This window comes from Chinchilla lanigera, unplaced genomic scaffold (genome assembly GCF_000276665.1).
Source record: "Chinchilla lanigera isolate Chin_1 unplaced genomic scaffold, ChiLan1.0 scaffold00014, whole genome shotgun sequence".
Classification (NCBI taxonomy): Eukaryota; Metazoa; Chordata; class Mammalia; order Rodentia; family Chinchillidae; genus Chinchilla; species Chinchilla lanigera.
Window position 1 is genome coordinate 32383048 of NW_004955415.1, and position 17550 is coordinate 32400597.

The window sequence follows — 17550 nt, forward strand, 5'->3', positions numbered from 1 at the left end:
CCTCCTCCCGCCGCAGCCTTCCCTGCCCTTCTTCCTGCCACGCCCCTTCCACCTCTCCCTCCCTCTGTCCCTCTGTCTCCTTCCACTTTGCTCCTCTTTCCTCTCCTCGCTCGCTCTCTCTCACACCCACACACACAATTTCTTACTTAATACAGAGTTATCAAGTGGCTACTCAGTGCCCCCAAAAGGTGCTAAAAACAGAGGGACACAGGGCAGGTGTGGCGCACACGCCTATCATCCAGCACCCTCGGAGGCTGAGGCAGGAGGGTCGCAAGCTCCAGCCCAGCCTGGGAAACTTAGTGAGAGCCCATCTCAAAACAGAAACCAGGCTGGGGACAGAGTGAAGGCTCTGGGTTCAATCCCCAACACCCAAAGAGAAGGAGGAGGAGGAGGAAGAGGGAGAAGTGGAGGAGGAAGAGGAGGAAGGAGAGGAGGAAGGGAAAAGCAAGAGGGACACCAGCTGTCATGGCCACTGTGGCCACCAAGCCGCAAGCGCCCCTGCCGGGGCCCCTCTCCGGGCGCCTCGCCAGCTCCTCGGGCACCAGCGGCTGCCTGCCGCTCCTGCCCCTCATTAACGCCGCTATCAGACGCTCCCAGCATCGCAGGCTGTAGGTCTTATTTATTAAATATTTAACTAAGCCCAGCTGAGATGAAACCTCTCATGTGCAGCAGCCCTGGGGTGCAGAACATGGAGCCGCTGTGGGATGAACAGAGGTCACTGCGGGTGAGGACCAGGGAGCCGGAGGGGGAGACTGGCGGGGACAGAAGACCCGGAAAGGCAGGCATCGGCGCTTCCCCTCGGGCCGGGATGCCAGTGGGCGACTTCAAAAGCCCCAACCAGAAGAGATGGAGGTGAGTGGTCCCAGGGGCTGGGAGGGGGAGGGTGGGGTGGCCGCTCATGAGTTCGCGTCTCCTTTCAGGATGATGGAAATACTGTTCTTACAACTAGCTAGAGGGACAGCTGAGCAGCACTGTGAATATCCCAAATGCCACTGAACCCAGGGGCTTCCCACTGAGCTGCATCCCCAGCCATTTTTTATTTTCTATTTTGAGACAGAGACTCATTAAGTTTCTAAGTTGAGATCCTCCTGCCTCAGCCTCCCAGATTGCTGGGTTTACAGGCATGCATCAGCATTCAAACTGTACTGTTAAAAAATAATTAGCCTGGGGTATAGCTCAAGGGCAGAGCACTGGCCTAGCGTGCATGAGAGCCTCAGTTCCATCCCAGGCACCATATGATTTGATGTTATGTGCATTTTACCTTAATTTTTTTAAACCTTCATTTAAAAAAAAAAAAATAGTAAAAGAAAAGCCCAGGCCAAACATCATTTGAAAGAGTTGAGTTATCTCTACTCTAACAATTTGGCTCCGAGCTTGCTGACTTCACGTATAAGAGTGAGATTCTGCATTTCCAGCAAACTTCCCAGACCTGCCACTCCCCAGGGAGGGCAGGAAGTCCAGATCTGCACTGTCCAGGGCAATGCCTGGCAAGCACTTCAGATGTGGTGGTGCAACTCGAGGGACTGACTTCCCAGCACTCAGGAGGCTGAGGCAGAAGGATCACTGTGAGTTCAAGGCCAGCTTGGACTGCATAGGGAGACCCTATCTCAAGGAAAAGAAAGCAAAGCTTTGAGGGAATTTCTGCATCAAGCCCTCCACACACGGCTAGCAGCTGCTAAACTGCTAATCCAGATAACCTCAAAAAAAAGAAAAAAAGTGAAAAAAAAAAAAAAAAAAAAAAAAAACAACAACAACAAAAAAGAGAGAGATCATAAAATACCTGGAGCCATGACGGCTAAACTTTTAGAGCTTTCAATGATGCAAACAGCCCGCTGTGGCACACGTGCCGTCATTCACCCTACAGCCCCAGAACCTTAGAAAGAAGCCGCAGCTTGGTCTTCCTCTGGTGTTGTCTACCTGCTCAGGACCCCACACCCGGCCTCCCCTAGGTCCCTGCAGCCAGTCACCTCGCACCTGCCTATCCCACCCTGGCACCATCCCAAATCAACATGTAGCGCCTCTGGTCACCTCCCCTGTCCACTGGGTGCTGCACCTGATGGCTTTCGTCTCTTCCGGGCGACTCCCAAGGCAGCCAAGATCACCAGGGGTCTTCAGTTTTGCACTGTCCCATGGGGGCCCCTTAAACTGCATTCTTTTCTCCTCCGTCTCCTTGGTCTGCCTGCCCCTATGCTACCGCATCAGGGCGGGGAACCTTTCTTCTTTGGCAATGGGGATCAAACATGAGGACTTTGTACTGAGCAACATCCCCATCCTTTTTTATTTTGTATTTTGAGGCTGGATCTCACTGTCACCAAGCTGCCCAGGCTGGGCTTAAACTTGTGATCTTTCCACCTCAGAATAGGGGTGCTGAGATGACAGGCAAAATCTTATTTAGTATCACTCTGTGCAGGTGCTTCAAACCTCATGAGGTAGGCACTCATACTGTACCCATTTTACAGATGAGAAAAACTGAGGCAGGGGTGTGAGTGATTTTTCTTAAGATGATGTGGATAGCAAGAAGCCAGGCTGGGACTTGAGTCCAACTAACCCAGCAGCACAGCTCTTCTGCTTTAGCATCTTGCTGGATGGACTTGGGCCCAAAGCAGAGCTACAGAACCTCTGTTTCTGTAGAGCCTGGCTCCAACCCCAGAACACAGCCCCTCAGAGTGCGGAAGCATCTTCCCTGAAAGAGTGCACAATGACGCTCCACACCACTTCCAGGAATCTGTCACAAGGAAATATTTATTCACAGGTATATGAATGTGCGCAGAGACACTGGTACCCAGACGCTCAGGGTACACATGCCTGTCATCCCAGCCACTTAGGAGGCTGAGGGAGGAGAATCACAAGCCAAGCCCAGCCTGGGCAACTTAGCAAGACCTTGTCTCAAAATGAAAAATAAAAAGCACTGGCACTGCGGCTCAGTGGCGAGCTCTTGCCTGGCGTGTATGAGGCCCTGGGCTCCAACCCTAGTACTGCAAACAAAGGCAAACGAACAACACCTGTGCAAAATGACCTCATTTTCTGTTATGGAAAATAAAAAAATATTCGCGTGCCAGAGGAACAATGCAGAGTGGCTCTGCCACTTCCTTCCGCATGAAATGAGATAGTCACCACAGTGCACAGCCCAGAGCTAGGGGCCCTTGCTGCCGCCCTGACCACGTTTCCTCCTGCTCAGAGGCACACGGTGAGCTGAAGGAAGGAAGGAACAAACCAGCTCCTCTCCTCTCTCAGCACTGAGCCAATCTGCTCCAGGAGTCCGTCTCCCATTTATGTGCAGGACCAGCCCCCGGTGTGGGAATCCAGGTAACTCGGCACCACCATCTACACCCGCAGCGCTCACCAAGCCAGGAGCCCACAGGAAGTGAGGCACGACTTGCCCGCCCGGCAGCGGAGGAGGAAAAGGAGAAGGAGGAGAGAAGGGGAGGGGAGGCCGCATGGGCGTCCATCCCAACAGCTCCCGGCGCGGCAGAGACCTCCTGCTATCCACACATCTATATTTATATCAACCAGAGTCGGTGGCAGGCTTGTTGCTGATCATGTCGGATCTAAAGTTCACAGAAAACTGGCTTAGACACCCAGTGAGGAAGAGAAACTGTAAATTCAATTTCAGTCACCCGAAAATCCTCAATCCACCCACTCCCCTCAAGGAAACAAGGGCATCTATGACATCAGGATTTGTCAACGCCAGCATTATTGACATCTGGGCCTGGTAACTCTTTCCTGCGAAGGCTGTCGTGTGCATTTTAGGATCCTTCGCAGCATCCCTGGCTCCCCACCCACCAGATGCCAGCAGCACCCCACCCCATCCCCCGCATTCGTGACAACCAAATATGTCTCTAGACATCACCAGAAATTCCCCTGGGAGGGGTGCAACATCGCCCCCAGTTCAAAAGCGCCGCTTTACATGAAGCCCAGGAAAAATTTCAAGTCAATTAACTGTTCTTTCCCTGTTCTTCCTCGTCAACATCTTGAATATACCAGTCACCTGGCCTCGCAATCCCTCCTGCAGATTCAAAGATATTAGTAATGACAGAGCTTCAACTACAGCCAGGAGCACTGTGCAAAGACAGAAAGATCGTGCTGGGAATCAGAACCACGGACAGCGCTCACCACACAAAGATGTTCACAGCGCTGTTATTTATGCTGGCAGAACAAACAAACAATGAAGTATAGGACAGCCAGAGAGTAGAATGCCATCAGATATTAACAGCAGCCTTTGCTGGAATCACTGCCAGCCCATGCAATACCACTGAGTGAATTTAAGTAAGATGACCCTTTCTGAAGTTGTTAGGTCCATCTGTCAAGTCATAATGTCTTCATTTTGTTTGAACATGATACGTACGCTTCCTTCAGCTGGGATAATAAATACGAAGCTCTGCAATGTTAATGATATGTAACTGGCTACATTTGCACAGTGTACAACCTCTGCAACTAAAATGGCGGCCCTGGCGATTTCCAAGGATATCTAGAGGCATGAAATTGTGTTCACAAAAGTTTACAACCATAAAATGGTATGGAACAAAATACATTACAACACCTTCAGAGATTCTTTCTGGCTGGGAAAATTACACACACACACACACACACACACACACATTTGGGGGTCCTGGGGATTAAACCAAGGGCCTTTATACTAAATTACATCTCCAGCCCTTTTTATTTTTATTTTGAGACATAGTCTCGCTACATTGCCCAGGCTGAGTTTGAATTTACCTCAGCCTCCCAGAGTGCTGGGATTACAGGGGTGTGTCACCATGCCAAGTACATACAAATATTTTTCTATTCTTTCTTTTACTCTCAATATTCAATAAACAAGAACAGGCCTCTTGAAGGAGGAAAGAGGAAGAGAGGTCAGGAGCTGTGGTGGTGGTAGAGGAAAGAATTAGTGCAAAAATCACGAGATGTGAATGACCCGGATGTAAGGCAAAACTGTCAACAGAGCTAGGACAGAGCAGAAGGGATGAGATCAGTAATAACACAGGTCCAGGCATGCGGAGCCTCAGAGGACCCTGCCCTGACTATAATCTGCAATCTCTGGTTGATGGGTCACTTGCCGGGCCACTTACACAATCTCCTTGGAAGACAGAGATTCCAGCACATATTCTATATATTATACTGTTACTATATACTATAGATTATACTATTCCACCCATCCATACAGCAGAATCCAAGGAATTTCGCTCTCAGTCCCAGCAGTGAAACAACAAAACTAGTTGTTTCTAGAATTTTAATAATCTCTGTCAACAACACCATTTATTTTCCCCACCGTTACCCAAATAAATTCTCCTGTGTGAGATGGTACAGCAATCGCCACGGGTTTCGAGGAAGGGACAGCCCTGCCCACAAGGAGTTTTCTGATCAGAGAGGTGTGACGGAGATGTACAATGACAATGGTTTTTATAAAAGCCTGGGAGATTCAGCTGCACCAGAAAAGGTAGAACTAGGGTGGGTGGGCAGTGAAATTCACCTCTCTCAGGTCAATATGAAACCCAAGTGTCGGTGAGACCCAACAAGACACTCACCTACCCGTACACCCTCATATCCAGCACCCAGCACCCACCACCAATCCATCTTTTCATTCTTTCATCTAATCTCATCATTTTCCTATCTACTCATCCACCCACAGTCACTCATACCCTATCCATCCATCTATCCATCCATCCATCCATCCATCCATCCATCCATCTATCCATCCATCCATCCATCCATCCATCTATCCATCCATCCATCCATCCATCCATCCATCCATCCATCCATCCATCCATTTGTCCACTCCACCTATTCATATACCAATCTACTTAACTACCTATGTACAACTCATCCAATCACCCACTCATCCAATATCCATCCATCCTTTTCCCCTTATCTGTCCATCCTTCCTTCATCCCATCTACTCATTCATCCATTCATCTGTCTAACCAACCATTATCCATTCCTGTCTATCCATCCATCCACCCACCCATCCATCCACCAACCCAAGCATCCAATGCTAACTGCAGAGGATCCCCCACCTCCCCCATAAACCACAAACACCCATGATGACTGCAGTGTGATTAGTAACAGACCAAACTGTCCGATTTTTGCACTGCGAACAATTCTTCCACAGAGTTCAACTCCATTCATATTTCTCACTATTCCAGTTTGTTCAAGACCAAAACACTTCAAATCCCGATAAGACTCTCACAGGAGCCCCTCCACCTTGCTGCTTTGAAGTATCTGAGGTCTTCAAAGACAGCGCTCTGAGGAGGAAGGCAGGGCCGGGGCAGGTGCAGTCAGAGGAAGGTGTGAGGAGATGGGAGGGTCTGGCACTGGGTCGTAGGAAAGGAGAGAGGAAGTCAATTAGGAAAATGAAAAATGATTGCTGAGAAGCTGGTGGGGGTGGTTCTGCTTGAACCCAGGAACCACGGAATCTAGCACCAGCAATAGGACCCTATCAATGCGTCTCCCTTTTTTCCCCCAGTACTGGATGTTGACCCCAGGGCCTTCATGCTGAGCTACATTCCCAACTTTCTTTTTTATTTTGAAACAAGGTCTCTAAATTGCCCAGACTGAGCTTGAACTTGCAATCTCCCTGCCTCAGCCTCCAAGTGCTGGGATTGCAGGTGGGAGCCACCACACCTGGCTCTTGGCTTAAATCTTGGAGCAATACTGGTTCAGTTGACCCTGCAGGAGAATGGGTTAGCAATATACATGCCAAAGAATAAAGAGATCAAGGGAGTGGAGAGCTCTGGTAATGAAGGCCGAATAGGAACACATCCACAGTACCCACTGTGTGCCACACCCTATTCCTATTCAGATCAGAGAAGACCAGAGACCACCCACATCCACCCACCTGCTTTCCACCCTCCCACACAGGGCCACACACACCCTACGCATCGCATGACTCATGCAATCAGTCCTGCAGGGAGAGGTGCTGTCACGATACCCACTAGACAGTTGGAAACTGTCTCCGTCCGCTCGGCGCTGCTACAACCTAATACCACATACCAGGTAAGTTATGAAGAAATTTCTTCCTCACAGTTTTGGAGTCCAGTATCAGGCTGCTGGCATCTGGTGAGGGTCTTCTTGCCACATATCCCATGGCAGAAAGCACAAAGGCGAGAAAGAGAGGATACAGCCAAGGGCAGCAGTGCACACCTGTCAGCCCAGCATTCTGGGAGGCTGAGGCGGGAGAATCACAGGTTCAAGCCCAGCCTGGGCAACTTAGTGATTTAGCAAGAACATATCTCAATATAAGAAATAAAAAGGGTTGGGGATGTAGCTCAGTGCAAAGGCCATGGATCAGACCCCAGCTAGGGACAGGAGAAGAGGAAGCGGGGACAGGCGGGTGGGCTAACTCTTCCACTGGGAATGCTATCCCACACGAGTCACTAACCAGATCCCTTCAAGGTGCCCCCTGTCAACACTGGCATTGGGCAGCCGGTTTCCCGCACAAGTTTGCAGAGCACATTCAAACCTCAACAGAAAGCAACGCACAGAGCCGATGTGACTTGCAACAGGCCACACAGCCCGTAACTCCCACAGCTGGGATTGAACCCGCCGGCCTGGCTCCAGAACTCAGCCATGCAGCTTCAGTGCGACCACACCCACTGCCAAGGTCACGGCCCGGATGTCAGCCCTCACAACACAAACAAGGCAGGACCTCCCTGGACCGCAAAATGGCTTTGCCAAGGCCTGCCTGACGCCGATGACTCTCGAAACTCTAGCTGCGACAACATTCCCAAATGCACAGACTCAAATTAACATCTCAGGCTCGTTTATTCAAAAATGATGAGCTCATCATGCCAGCACTGCTCATCATAACTGGAAAAAAAAACCTCAAACTGGAAACATTCCAATGTCCATCACTCAGGAAAATGGATAATAGTTGAATCATCATAGAATATTATGCAGTAGAGAAAAGTACAGTAAATGATCAGCAACTACTCTCAACAAGAGATGGATCTGAAGAACAAGGTGGATTGAAAACAGTAAACATGCAGCCGAGAAGATGAACAAGCTCAGAAACACTGGACCACACACAGATCCTCCTGTAGGCTTTAGGTCATCTCTAGCCAGCTTAGAACACTTGCTACAATGTAAACACGTGGAAATGGCTGCTACCCAGTAGCAGTGAGGGAACTGAGACAAGAAAAAGGTCTGTATGCATTTGGTGCAGAGCTAATGTTCCCCTTAACGCTGTATTTTCCATCTGTGGTTGGTTGAATTTGCAGATGTGGAGCCCAGAGATACAGAGGGTTGTCGGCCTACAGGAGGTCCAAAGAGAGACTATACCGACTGTGTTAGGGGTAAAGCAATGGTCTGTTAACCTGAGGTACAGGAAATTACCCACCAAGATACTCAGGATCGCGCTGCAGCTCAGCGGTAAGTGCTAGCCCTGCATGCAGGCGGCCCTGGGTTCCACTCCCAGCCCTGCAAAAACAAATGTGTTCAGACCCTGGAGGTGCAGGGCTTGGGACCACAGTGGAGACCATGTCTAACTCGTGAAGCCCGAGGCCTCCTGGCCCAGCTGCTCTCTACAGATAACTTCGTGTGCTCCATGCATCCTGGGCAGGCCCTCTTATCCCTCCCGGGATGTGGCACTGCTGTCCCCATTTGACTGCTGGGAAGACTGAGGCACCAGGCTACAAGCTGGGGCTGAGATGCGCAGCCCACGTTGTCTGTTCCCAGCCGCATTTCTGCTCCCCTTTTCCCGCCCTCAGCCTTGGCTCCTGGTGCCGTGGCTCCCACAGGCTCATGGTCACAGACAGTTCACAGCAGTGACCAGGGATGGCCACTGAGCTCTCCTCTCTTAGTAAAGAAAATCATAAAGGATTCTGGGGAGGCGGTGCCCTCCCATCGTCCCAGCACTCAGAGGTTGCAAGTCCCATCCCAGCCTGGGCAACTTAGGGAGACGCTATCTCAAAATAAACAATAAAAATGGCACCACACCCCCCACACACACACACTGTAAAGGCTAATGATGGGAAAGAGACCCCGAGAGTCAGAAGCCAGGTCCCCCCACAGAACAAGTCCTAGCTCCACCCCAGCGTCTCACCCAGCACAAACTGGTGGGTTTATTCTCAAGAATGCAAAGGTGACATCCAGACTTCCCATTCCTGCAACTTCTGCTAGTATAAAAATGTGGGTTTGTTTTTTTTTCTTTCTTTGCAGTGCTGGGGATGGAACCAAGGGCCGCATACAAACCGCACAGCACTCTGCCACTGCCCGCATCCCCAGCCCGAGAAATATTTTTAAAACTTGGTTTAAAGTCACGTACGTACTTTACACATAGGCCTAAAATGAGAACCAAACTTCACAGTGTGCGTATTATTCGCTGGCAGCAGAGGGACTAAGTTGTTTCCCTCCTGGCTCCATCCAGAGCGGGGCTGTTTCCTGGGGGCGTGGGGGCTGGAGGTGCAGGCTGCCCACAGCCCCTGCCGGTCTGAGTGGAAGTGCAGCCATGTGCAATCCCAGGCAGACGCCCAGCTTGATCCAGTTAACACAGGCATCTTGCTTCAGAGCTCTGCCTTAAACCTACTTTAAAGCAGCCTTGCTTCCATAAAATATCTCAGCTAATGGGTGTGGCGGTGCACAGCTGTAATCCCAGCACTTTGGGAGGCTGAAGCAGGATTGCAACTTCAAACCTAGTTGGACAACATAGCAATTTAACAAGACTCTGTCTTTAAAAAAAAATTCTTTTTTGGTACCAGGAATTGAACTCAGGACTTCATGCCTGCCAGGCAGGTGCTGCACCACTGAGCTAAATCCCCAGCCCCCAATTTTTTTAAAGGGCTGGGGATATATGTAGCTCAGTGTGAAGGCCCTGACTTCAAGCCCCAGTATCACATTTGTTTTATTATATTCAATTTTTTTGAGGAAAAAGAGGACAGAGTCTCCCCTACCCTGGTCCTTGGTGTCCTCTCTCAAGTGTTAAGAACTCATTCCTAGGGCCAGGCAAGGTGGCACACACCTGTAATCGTAGCACTCAGGAGGCTGAGGCAGGAGAATCACTATAAGTTTGAGGTCAGCCGGGGCTACATTGCGACACCCTGTCTAAAAAAAAAAAAAGGAAAAGAAAAGAACTCCTTCCTGAGTCACCACTGTCTTCATCTGCCCCAGGCCAATGGGGTTCTGCAAGACACTCAGTCAGGACGGTGCCAGGCCACCGGGGCCCGCTGGTCCCCACTCAGACAGAAGCTGCTGTTCAGCAGGTTTCCAAGCCAGGTTCCTGAGCCTGCGCCCCTGGCCCCAGTCCAGAAGGACGCCTGACTCCTCTTCCCCTGAGCTGGGGCAGGGGCGGGGAGGGGGCAATTTCTAACCCAATATCCAAGCAGCATCCCTCTGCTGGGTCTGCGTAAGACAGGGAGGTGGGACCCCCGGGACCTGGCCTGAGCCTTGTGGCTTGGAGCTGGACTCCTGGTTGGCGCTAAAGACAGCAAGGGGGGGGGCAGCTAATTATACACTGTAAATCTCCCTCACCTTGTCACCCGCCGAGGGAGGGACCCGGGAGGGGAAGAGAGGTAATTTTATCTTAGACCAAAGGGAATAAGAAAATGGGTCAAGTGGGCACGGATGCTTTTTTCTTTCTCCTGAAAGCTTCCAGAAAGAATTGAGGATGCAAAATGTCTGGCGGTGGCTTACAGGAGTGTCACACGCAGATGGACGAACCCACGAGGGCCCGTCACAGAGGGACCCACCGTGTCTGCTCCTAACCAGAGAGAGCCCTGTCCTCGCAGAAGGTCCTAACAAAAAATGCTGGGGACTGGACAACGCCTTGGATGACGGCTCCAGAATCAATGCCAGGGACTGTGCTGGTCACCCCCACTGCATGACTGCATTCCATCTCCAGGGACCCCTGCAGGGTGGATGCTCCCAAAAGCAATGTCCTCACCACACAGGTGCCCAGGATGGCGAGCGGAGTCCAGATGCGGGGCTCCCCAAAGTTCAACGAGCTTTCTGTTCTTTGTGGGCACACGCCGGGCAGCCCCCTCCCCAGACGCTGGCTCAGTGTTCTCAGAAAGGCGTCCACTGTATGGCTCCCAGCTCGGACCACTTCCAGCTGAGTCCACCCTTCACCCCTGCCTTCGTCCACTGAGAAGTACACACCTGTGTTGGCTTCCCAGGGCAACAACAGAGCAGTGTGACAAAGCCCTAAGCACCCAGAAGACGCCTGTGTCCCTAGAGAGAGATTTGATCCTCAAAGATCCACTGCTTCCCAATGCACAACATCGCCTCTGACAATTTCTGATAGCCTCTGACAGTCCCCTACCCCTGCACCTACACCCAAAATACCAGCGCACGGGGAAATCACATTAAGCTAACAGTGAAGCTACCGCACGAAAAACAGGCACTTTTTCCATTCAATCAACGAAATTTATGGGGTGGTTACTTCGTGCTGGGCACAATGCACGCACACTGATGAATTGGGGATGGGATGTGAATCTCATAGCCTCAGAGCTTTACTTTCTAAATTTTATTTTCAGTACCAGGTACTGAACCCAGGGCCTTCATACTGAGATGTACCCCCAGCTCTTCTCATTTTTGTATTTTGAGACAGGGCCTCACTAAGTCTCTTATGTTGTGAGGCTGGGCTCAAAATTGTGACCCTCTTGCCTCAGCCTCCTAGTCAGAGCTTGATGTTTTACTGTGACAGGCAGAATGAATACACCCCATGCTGGAGACCTCTTCTCTTTCTAGCACAGATGTGGGGCTTCTGACAGCATCTTCAGTCTCCCCCATCTCTCTGCCTGGCATTCACCACTCTGCAGATTCACATCCCTAACACTTAACCCCTGCAACCACGTGTACTCTGGAGTTCAGAAACTGGGACTTGCAGAAGGATAACAAAGTAGGGGATGTAAAATGGTACAACCACCTTGGAAAATAGTCAAGCCGGCTCTTATAAAGCTACGCACTCACCTACCATACCACTTGGCCATCTCCCCCAGGGTATTTACTTATCCAAGAGCAATGAAATGGGTGTTTCCAGTGTTCCCAGGAGAGCCTGTACACCAACATCAATGGCAACTTTACCCACATCCCAGATGTCTTCAGAAGTGGAGAACAAACTATGGTCTAGCCATAACACAGAATACTACTTAGCCATGAAGAAGGACCAGCTTCTGATATACACAACACCAGGGGAAGAACTCAAAAGAGTGAAGCCAGGCCCCAAAACCTACTTACGAGCCAAACATGGTGGCACATACCTATAATTCCAGCAGTCTGGGAAGCTGAGGCAGGAGAATCACACATTTAAACCAGCCTGGTCAACTTATCAACTTAGCAAGATCTTACACGCTGAGTTACTCTATTTAAATAACTTTCTAGGAAAGGTGAAACTGTAGGGATGGAGATCAGATTGCTGGTTGGAGGAACTGGGGGCCCAGGGTGCTGAGAGGACATTAAGGGATCGTTTGGGGTGACAAAATTCTCCCATATCTTGATTTGGGGGGCGGCTACATGATCACAGGCACTTGTCGAAACTCACTGAGCTACACATAAAAGGATGAATTTTGCCACAAAGAAATGATACCTCGATAGGTCTGATTTTTAAGGGAAGATGAAAAAAGACAACAGGACAGGATTCCAAGCATGGAGGACGTTGACATGGACCAGGAGCAGGAAGAGACAGAAGCTGTTCAGAAACGCAAAACCCCAGAGCCCGTCCCAACCTCAGGGGCCACAGTCATTGTTCTAAAAGACGACCCAGGCAACGGCAGTGTGAGCTGCACCGCCACACACAGGCGTGCCTAGACTGTGTCCCTAAAACCCCACGCTCAAGCTGAAAATCTAAACTGAAGATGCGCTGACCCACCCCGCCCGGCCGCTGCCCAGCTCGGCACCGCCCCACACACGGAGGATGGAGCGCTGCCGCCTACCTAGTGGCTGCTGCCCTGCTGTTGCCTGCAATCACAGAGGACTGGCCACAGGTCACCAGCCCAGGAACGGATCAAAACCCAGCCAGGTGCAGCGGTACATGCACGTAATCCTGGCCACTCCAGAGGATCAAAAGTTCAAGGCCAACCCAGGCAACTTGAGGAGACTCAAATTAAAATCCAAAGGGGTAAGGGTTTAGTTCAGCATACACAACCATCCCCAGCACCACAAAACGAGAAGAAGAAGAAAAAAAAAGACTCCTATAAACTCAGTTCCAATTAGGTTTTACTTCCAAATGGGTTTGTTGTTGTTCTTCTCTTTTGAGCCAGGAGGCTGGACTCAAACAGTGATCCTCCTGCATCAGCCTCCCAAGTACTGGGACAACAAACATGCACCACCACACCTGGCCTTCATTTTTTGATCTCCAAAGTTTTCAGATTTTTGAACTGTCAGTGAGGCATAACACCCATATTGAACCCATTCCCAACATAAAGCCCATTCTGTCTTTCTTCCCAAAATTTTTATGTTCTACAAATACCAGCCAATCTGATCTAGTAGAGGGATCCTGTGTTCCAGGTCACCCAGCCAACTACAATCGTGCCTTCTAGAACATTTTACTCTTCAGGATGGACCGAGAGTCTAACAGTGTGTTCTCGCATCTCCCAGGGCTCCTGGTCTTCCAGAAGCCTATTCCCTGGGCATAGCCTTCCTTGAGAAAATAACAGAATTGGAGGTGCGCCGATTCACCATGTCCATGGGCTACCGGATGTCAGCGTGACTCTGGGCTTCCTGTTGAGCTCCTGCCACTGCATGAAGAGGCGGGGCCCCGGGTGAGACCCAGGAGACCGAGTGCGGCTTCACATGGGGTTGCACATGGTGGGCTCTACATGGTGCCAAGGGACACCCCGGCAGGAGGAGGCTGGACATGGCACCAGCCCGGGGCAGCACGGCAGAAGGCACACATGGCACCCGCAGGTCCCTGGACAGCTGCACCTGCTGGACCGACACCAGTTCCCCGCCAGCCACCGAGCCCGTCTCCGCCGTGTCGAAGCCAGACTTGCAATGCAGGGAAACAGAAGCAGCTGTGTTGGCCGGGCACTGCTGCCTGGCACCCTCCAAGGAAACAGGTAACAATGCGAGCTTGGAAGGACAAAGGCTTGCGCTTCAGTTTGCTTACTTTAGAAGCGGACAAAAATCCAGAATGAAAACCCTTAATTCCCAGTGCCGGCCTCAAGCTTGAGCCTCGGGGCATGGAAGAGAAAGGGATCAGAACATCACATTGCCCCTGAGTGGAGAGAAACCAGGGCCAGGCCCTCCTCAGCACTCAATGCCTGGGAACGGCCACTTGGAAGTCACACTCCACGGTCTGCGAGCAGACACCCATGTTCACTCACTCCTGCTCTGCCTGCAGCCCGGGTGAACCCCATTTCCAAGCACATCCTGACAACACATCATCAGAAGGCAGCAGAGGCGATGCCATTCCTAGGGACAAATCCAAGAGAAACAAGGGGGTACAGCGAGTCAACAAAAGCCAGGCCCAAGAATGTCCCGGGCGGCACACCTGGGAACCATTCACACGGCCCTCAATGGTAGGATGGATAAATAGGCTGTAGGGAGTCACACAAGGAAATGCTACACAAGCTGGATGTGGTGGTGGTGCACACCTGTCATGCCAGCACTCCGGGAGGCTGAGGCAGGAGAATTCCAAGCTCAAGCCCAACCTGGGCAATTTAGTGACTTAGCAAGACCCTGTCTCAACATTTAAAAATTTTGAAAGGGCTGGGAATGGAGTTCGGTGTGAAGTCCCTGGGTTCGATCCCCAGTACCACAAAATAATAATAACAATAATAGTAATAACAACAACAACAATACCAACAATAATAATACAAAAAAAGAGAAGGGAAAACCTCTAAATGCTTACAGCAATGTTGATGCCTCTCACAGGAAGCCAGACATGAAAGAACATATGGTGTCAGTCCATTTCTATGACAATGGAAGCGAAACGAAACAAAGTCAGGAAGCCGGTCCCCTAGTCCAGAGAGCAACCAGGGCAAGGCAAGGGAGGCTCCTGGGGCCCTGCTCCTGTTCTGTCCTGGGGCTGGGAGCTACACTGGAAGCTGGGCCCAACTTGTGTGCTGCCCGTACATATTTCAGACTCTGCTCTAAGACAGAATCAATATTTAGATGCGTGTTTATAAATGCCCACATATTCGGACTGAAAGTTCACATTCTGCCCTGCTGTCCCGACTCCTCAGCATTTCCAGCTCACCTCCTTCTGCCGGCCTGAATCCTTCCATGCAGCCATCCCAGGTCCCTGTCTCTCCTCCCTCGATCTCCCTCCCAGAGATTGCTGGCTGCTGGCTGGGTGACCTGGCCGGGTGACAGATCGGGAATGGGGTGGGGAGCTCTCCCTCTTGGAGTGGGGCTGTATAATGTGTTTGTTACCTCAGGCCAAACAGAGAACAAAAACTCTGCAGAGGAAAAAAAAAACACAACTCATCACAAAGCTACCAAGAGTAAGAGAGCCTCAGGCAAGCTAGCCAGAGATCAGCCAGGCTGCCGTCCACCTGCATCTCCCCCATGTCCTCCCGGGGAGCGGCCACTGCGCCCCCCCACCACTAGCAGCACTGCGATCTGCAGGGCCTCCGTTGGCCGGGGTGAGCTCAGGACACACAGAAGGCTCCCACCTCCGTCCCTTCCTGCTAGAAGACTCGAGCCCAGGCTCTGCTCCAGAGGGTGGATAGAAAGCCATTTTCAACACAGAGACCTGTCAGCCCAGGCACTCGGCCTGGAAGACCCCAGAGCCACCCACGGGGCTCAAGTAGACGCCTCGAGCACCTCTAGGCCCCCCAGCACTCACTGGGGGGATGGTGGGCAGTGAGTGCTTCCCAGGCCTGGTGTGGTGCAGGAGGAGGATCCTTCTGTCAGGCACAGCCTCTCATGAGGCTGGAATTTAGGAGCTAAAGATCTGGCGCCTGTCTTAGACACCCCGATGGACATGACATTGTGGTTAGGGGTTTACTTCGCCCTAAAACAAGGACTTCTGCTTAAATTTGATGGTCATATTCTCAAAGCAGACCATACACACCCCAAGACCTAATGTCCCCCCGCTACAATCTCAACACCCGGAAGCCCACAATTTTAAGTCCCCCGAGAAGTCAATCCAGCCATCAGCCACCACTCCTGAAATAGCGACCACAAGACTGAAAAGGGCCCAGCCCTGTGGAAAAGAAGAATGGAAACCATACACAGAAACGGGACAGGGGACCCAGCGGTGAGCCCCACGGACCAGTCCAGCCTGTTCATTTCTACACCAAAAGCAGCTGGTTGAAACTAAGCCGAAAGCGGCACCTTCAGGCATGGTCTGGTGGACAACCAGCCTGGGGAGCAGGGTGTGTCCCCCCCACTCGAAATCTGGGTCATGCTTAGATAACTTCCAGAAAGCCCAATAATCACCCACCCTGCTGCCTCTATCTGTGAGGTGCAGAGCCCTCTTCCAGTTTCCTGGGGAGCAGTCACCGACGTAAAGGAACCGGGGACCTGCCTTCAGGTACCAACTCAGTAGAGAAGGATTTGCTTTTCACTTTCTCCTCTAAATCTCGGGCTTATTTATAAATAAATGAACAAGGCTTTTACCTGCCAGAGATGCCCAGATGGATGCTGATTCTCCTGGGGTCCCCTCCCAGCTCCCCAAGGTGGGAGAAACTGAATTCAACCCAAGGCCGGACATGAACCCCCACAAAGGACCAAGCCCCCTAAGGAAGGGCTCAGCACCTCATTTTTTCTTGCTTTTCAGTCTTTCTTACTGAAATCAACCAGATTAGGTCTTCCCAGGCCGGCCATACCCGATAAGGCAAATGGTCTGCTTCTTTGCATCCCAAAAGCCGAGGAAGTGTGTATTTCTGGCTGAAAAGACAGGGAATAAGCGGCCCCCCCACCACACACACACACAAGCTGGACACGACCCTCTCCAGGTCAGGCCACCTAGGGTTGTACTCTGCCCACACTGGCTTCTCCCCAGGAAGGCCAAACAGTGGTCCCCGTGGGCTCCTGGCCCTGCTCTGAGCATGGGGCCCCCACTTTGGGGAAGGTAGAGATGGAGAACCAGGTCCAGCTCCCAGGCCAACCATGATGGGTGAGAGCGGCCCAGAAAAGCTCGCCAGGACTCCCATGGCTCCCTGCCCCGGGGCCAGAAGCGCCCAGGCCCTGGCGCGGTCCAGGATCACCCCGGAGAACTCAGACCCTCGGGAGCAGGCTGAGGCCCCCAGAACAGCCCCTGTCCACCCCGGGGCCCAGACCTGGCCCTGGAAAGGTGCTTGAGGTCTCTGCTCTCTCACCCCCGGCCCCCGGCCCACTCCCCGGCCTCCCAGCCGCTAGCCCGGCCCGGGCGCACGGACGCCCGCCTGGCCGGCCCGCGCCCCTCTCCGGCTCCCATCAGCCCCCGGGTCCCTCGGCCGTCGCCGGGGCGCGGGCAGAAAGGATATGGCCATTCGGTGATCTTTTTGGCGTATTTCCTCACCACGTTGTCCTCGCTGAAGAGGAACAGGGAGCGGTTGACCGTGAGGCAGTTCTGGCGGACGGGGATGGGGTTGTAGAGGGCCATGGTGCGCGCCCTCTGCGCCATCGACTGCTTGTACACCCTCTGCGCCCCGGGCTGCGCGCCGGGCCGGGGACCCCCGGCTCCGC

At 51.9% G+C, this 17550-nt stretch overlaps 1 protein-coding gene across 1 annotated transcript in view; it reads right to left on the reverse strand.

The window, feature by feature from the left end:
* Positions 1–17550, reverse strand: part of Cacna1a (calcium channel, voltage-dependent, P/Q type, alpha 1A subunit) — a gene marked incomplete in the record, with an annotated part of 274976 nt that overhangs the window by 200512 nt on the left and 56914 nt on the right. Inside the window, 1 exon segment of the mRNA XM_013512132.1 lies at positions 17349–17550. Within this exon segment, the coding sequence (XP_013367586.1) occupies positions 17349–17550 (202 nt within the window).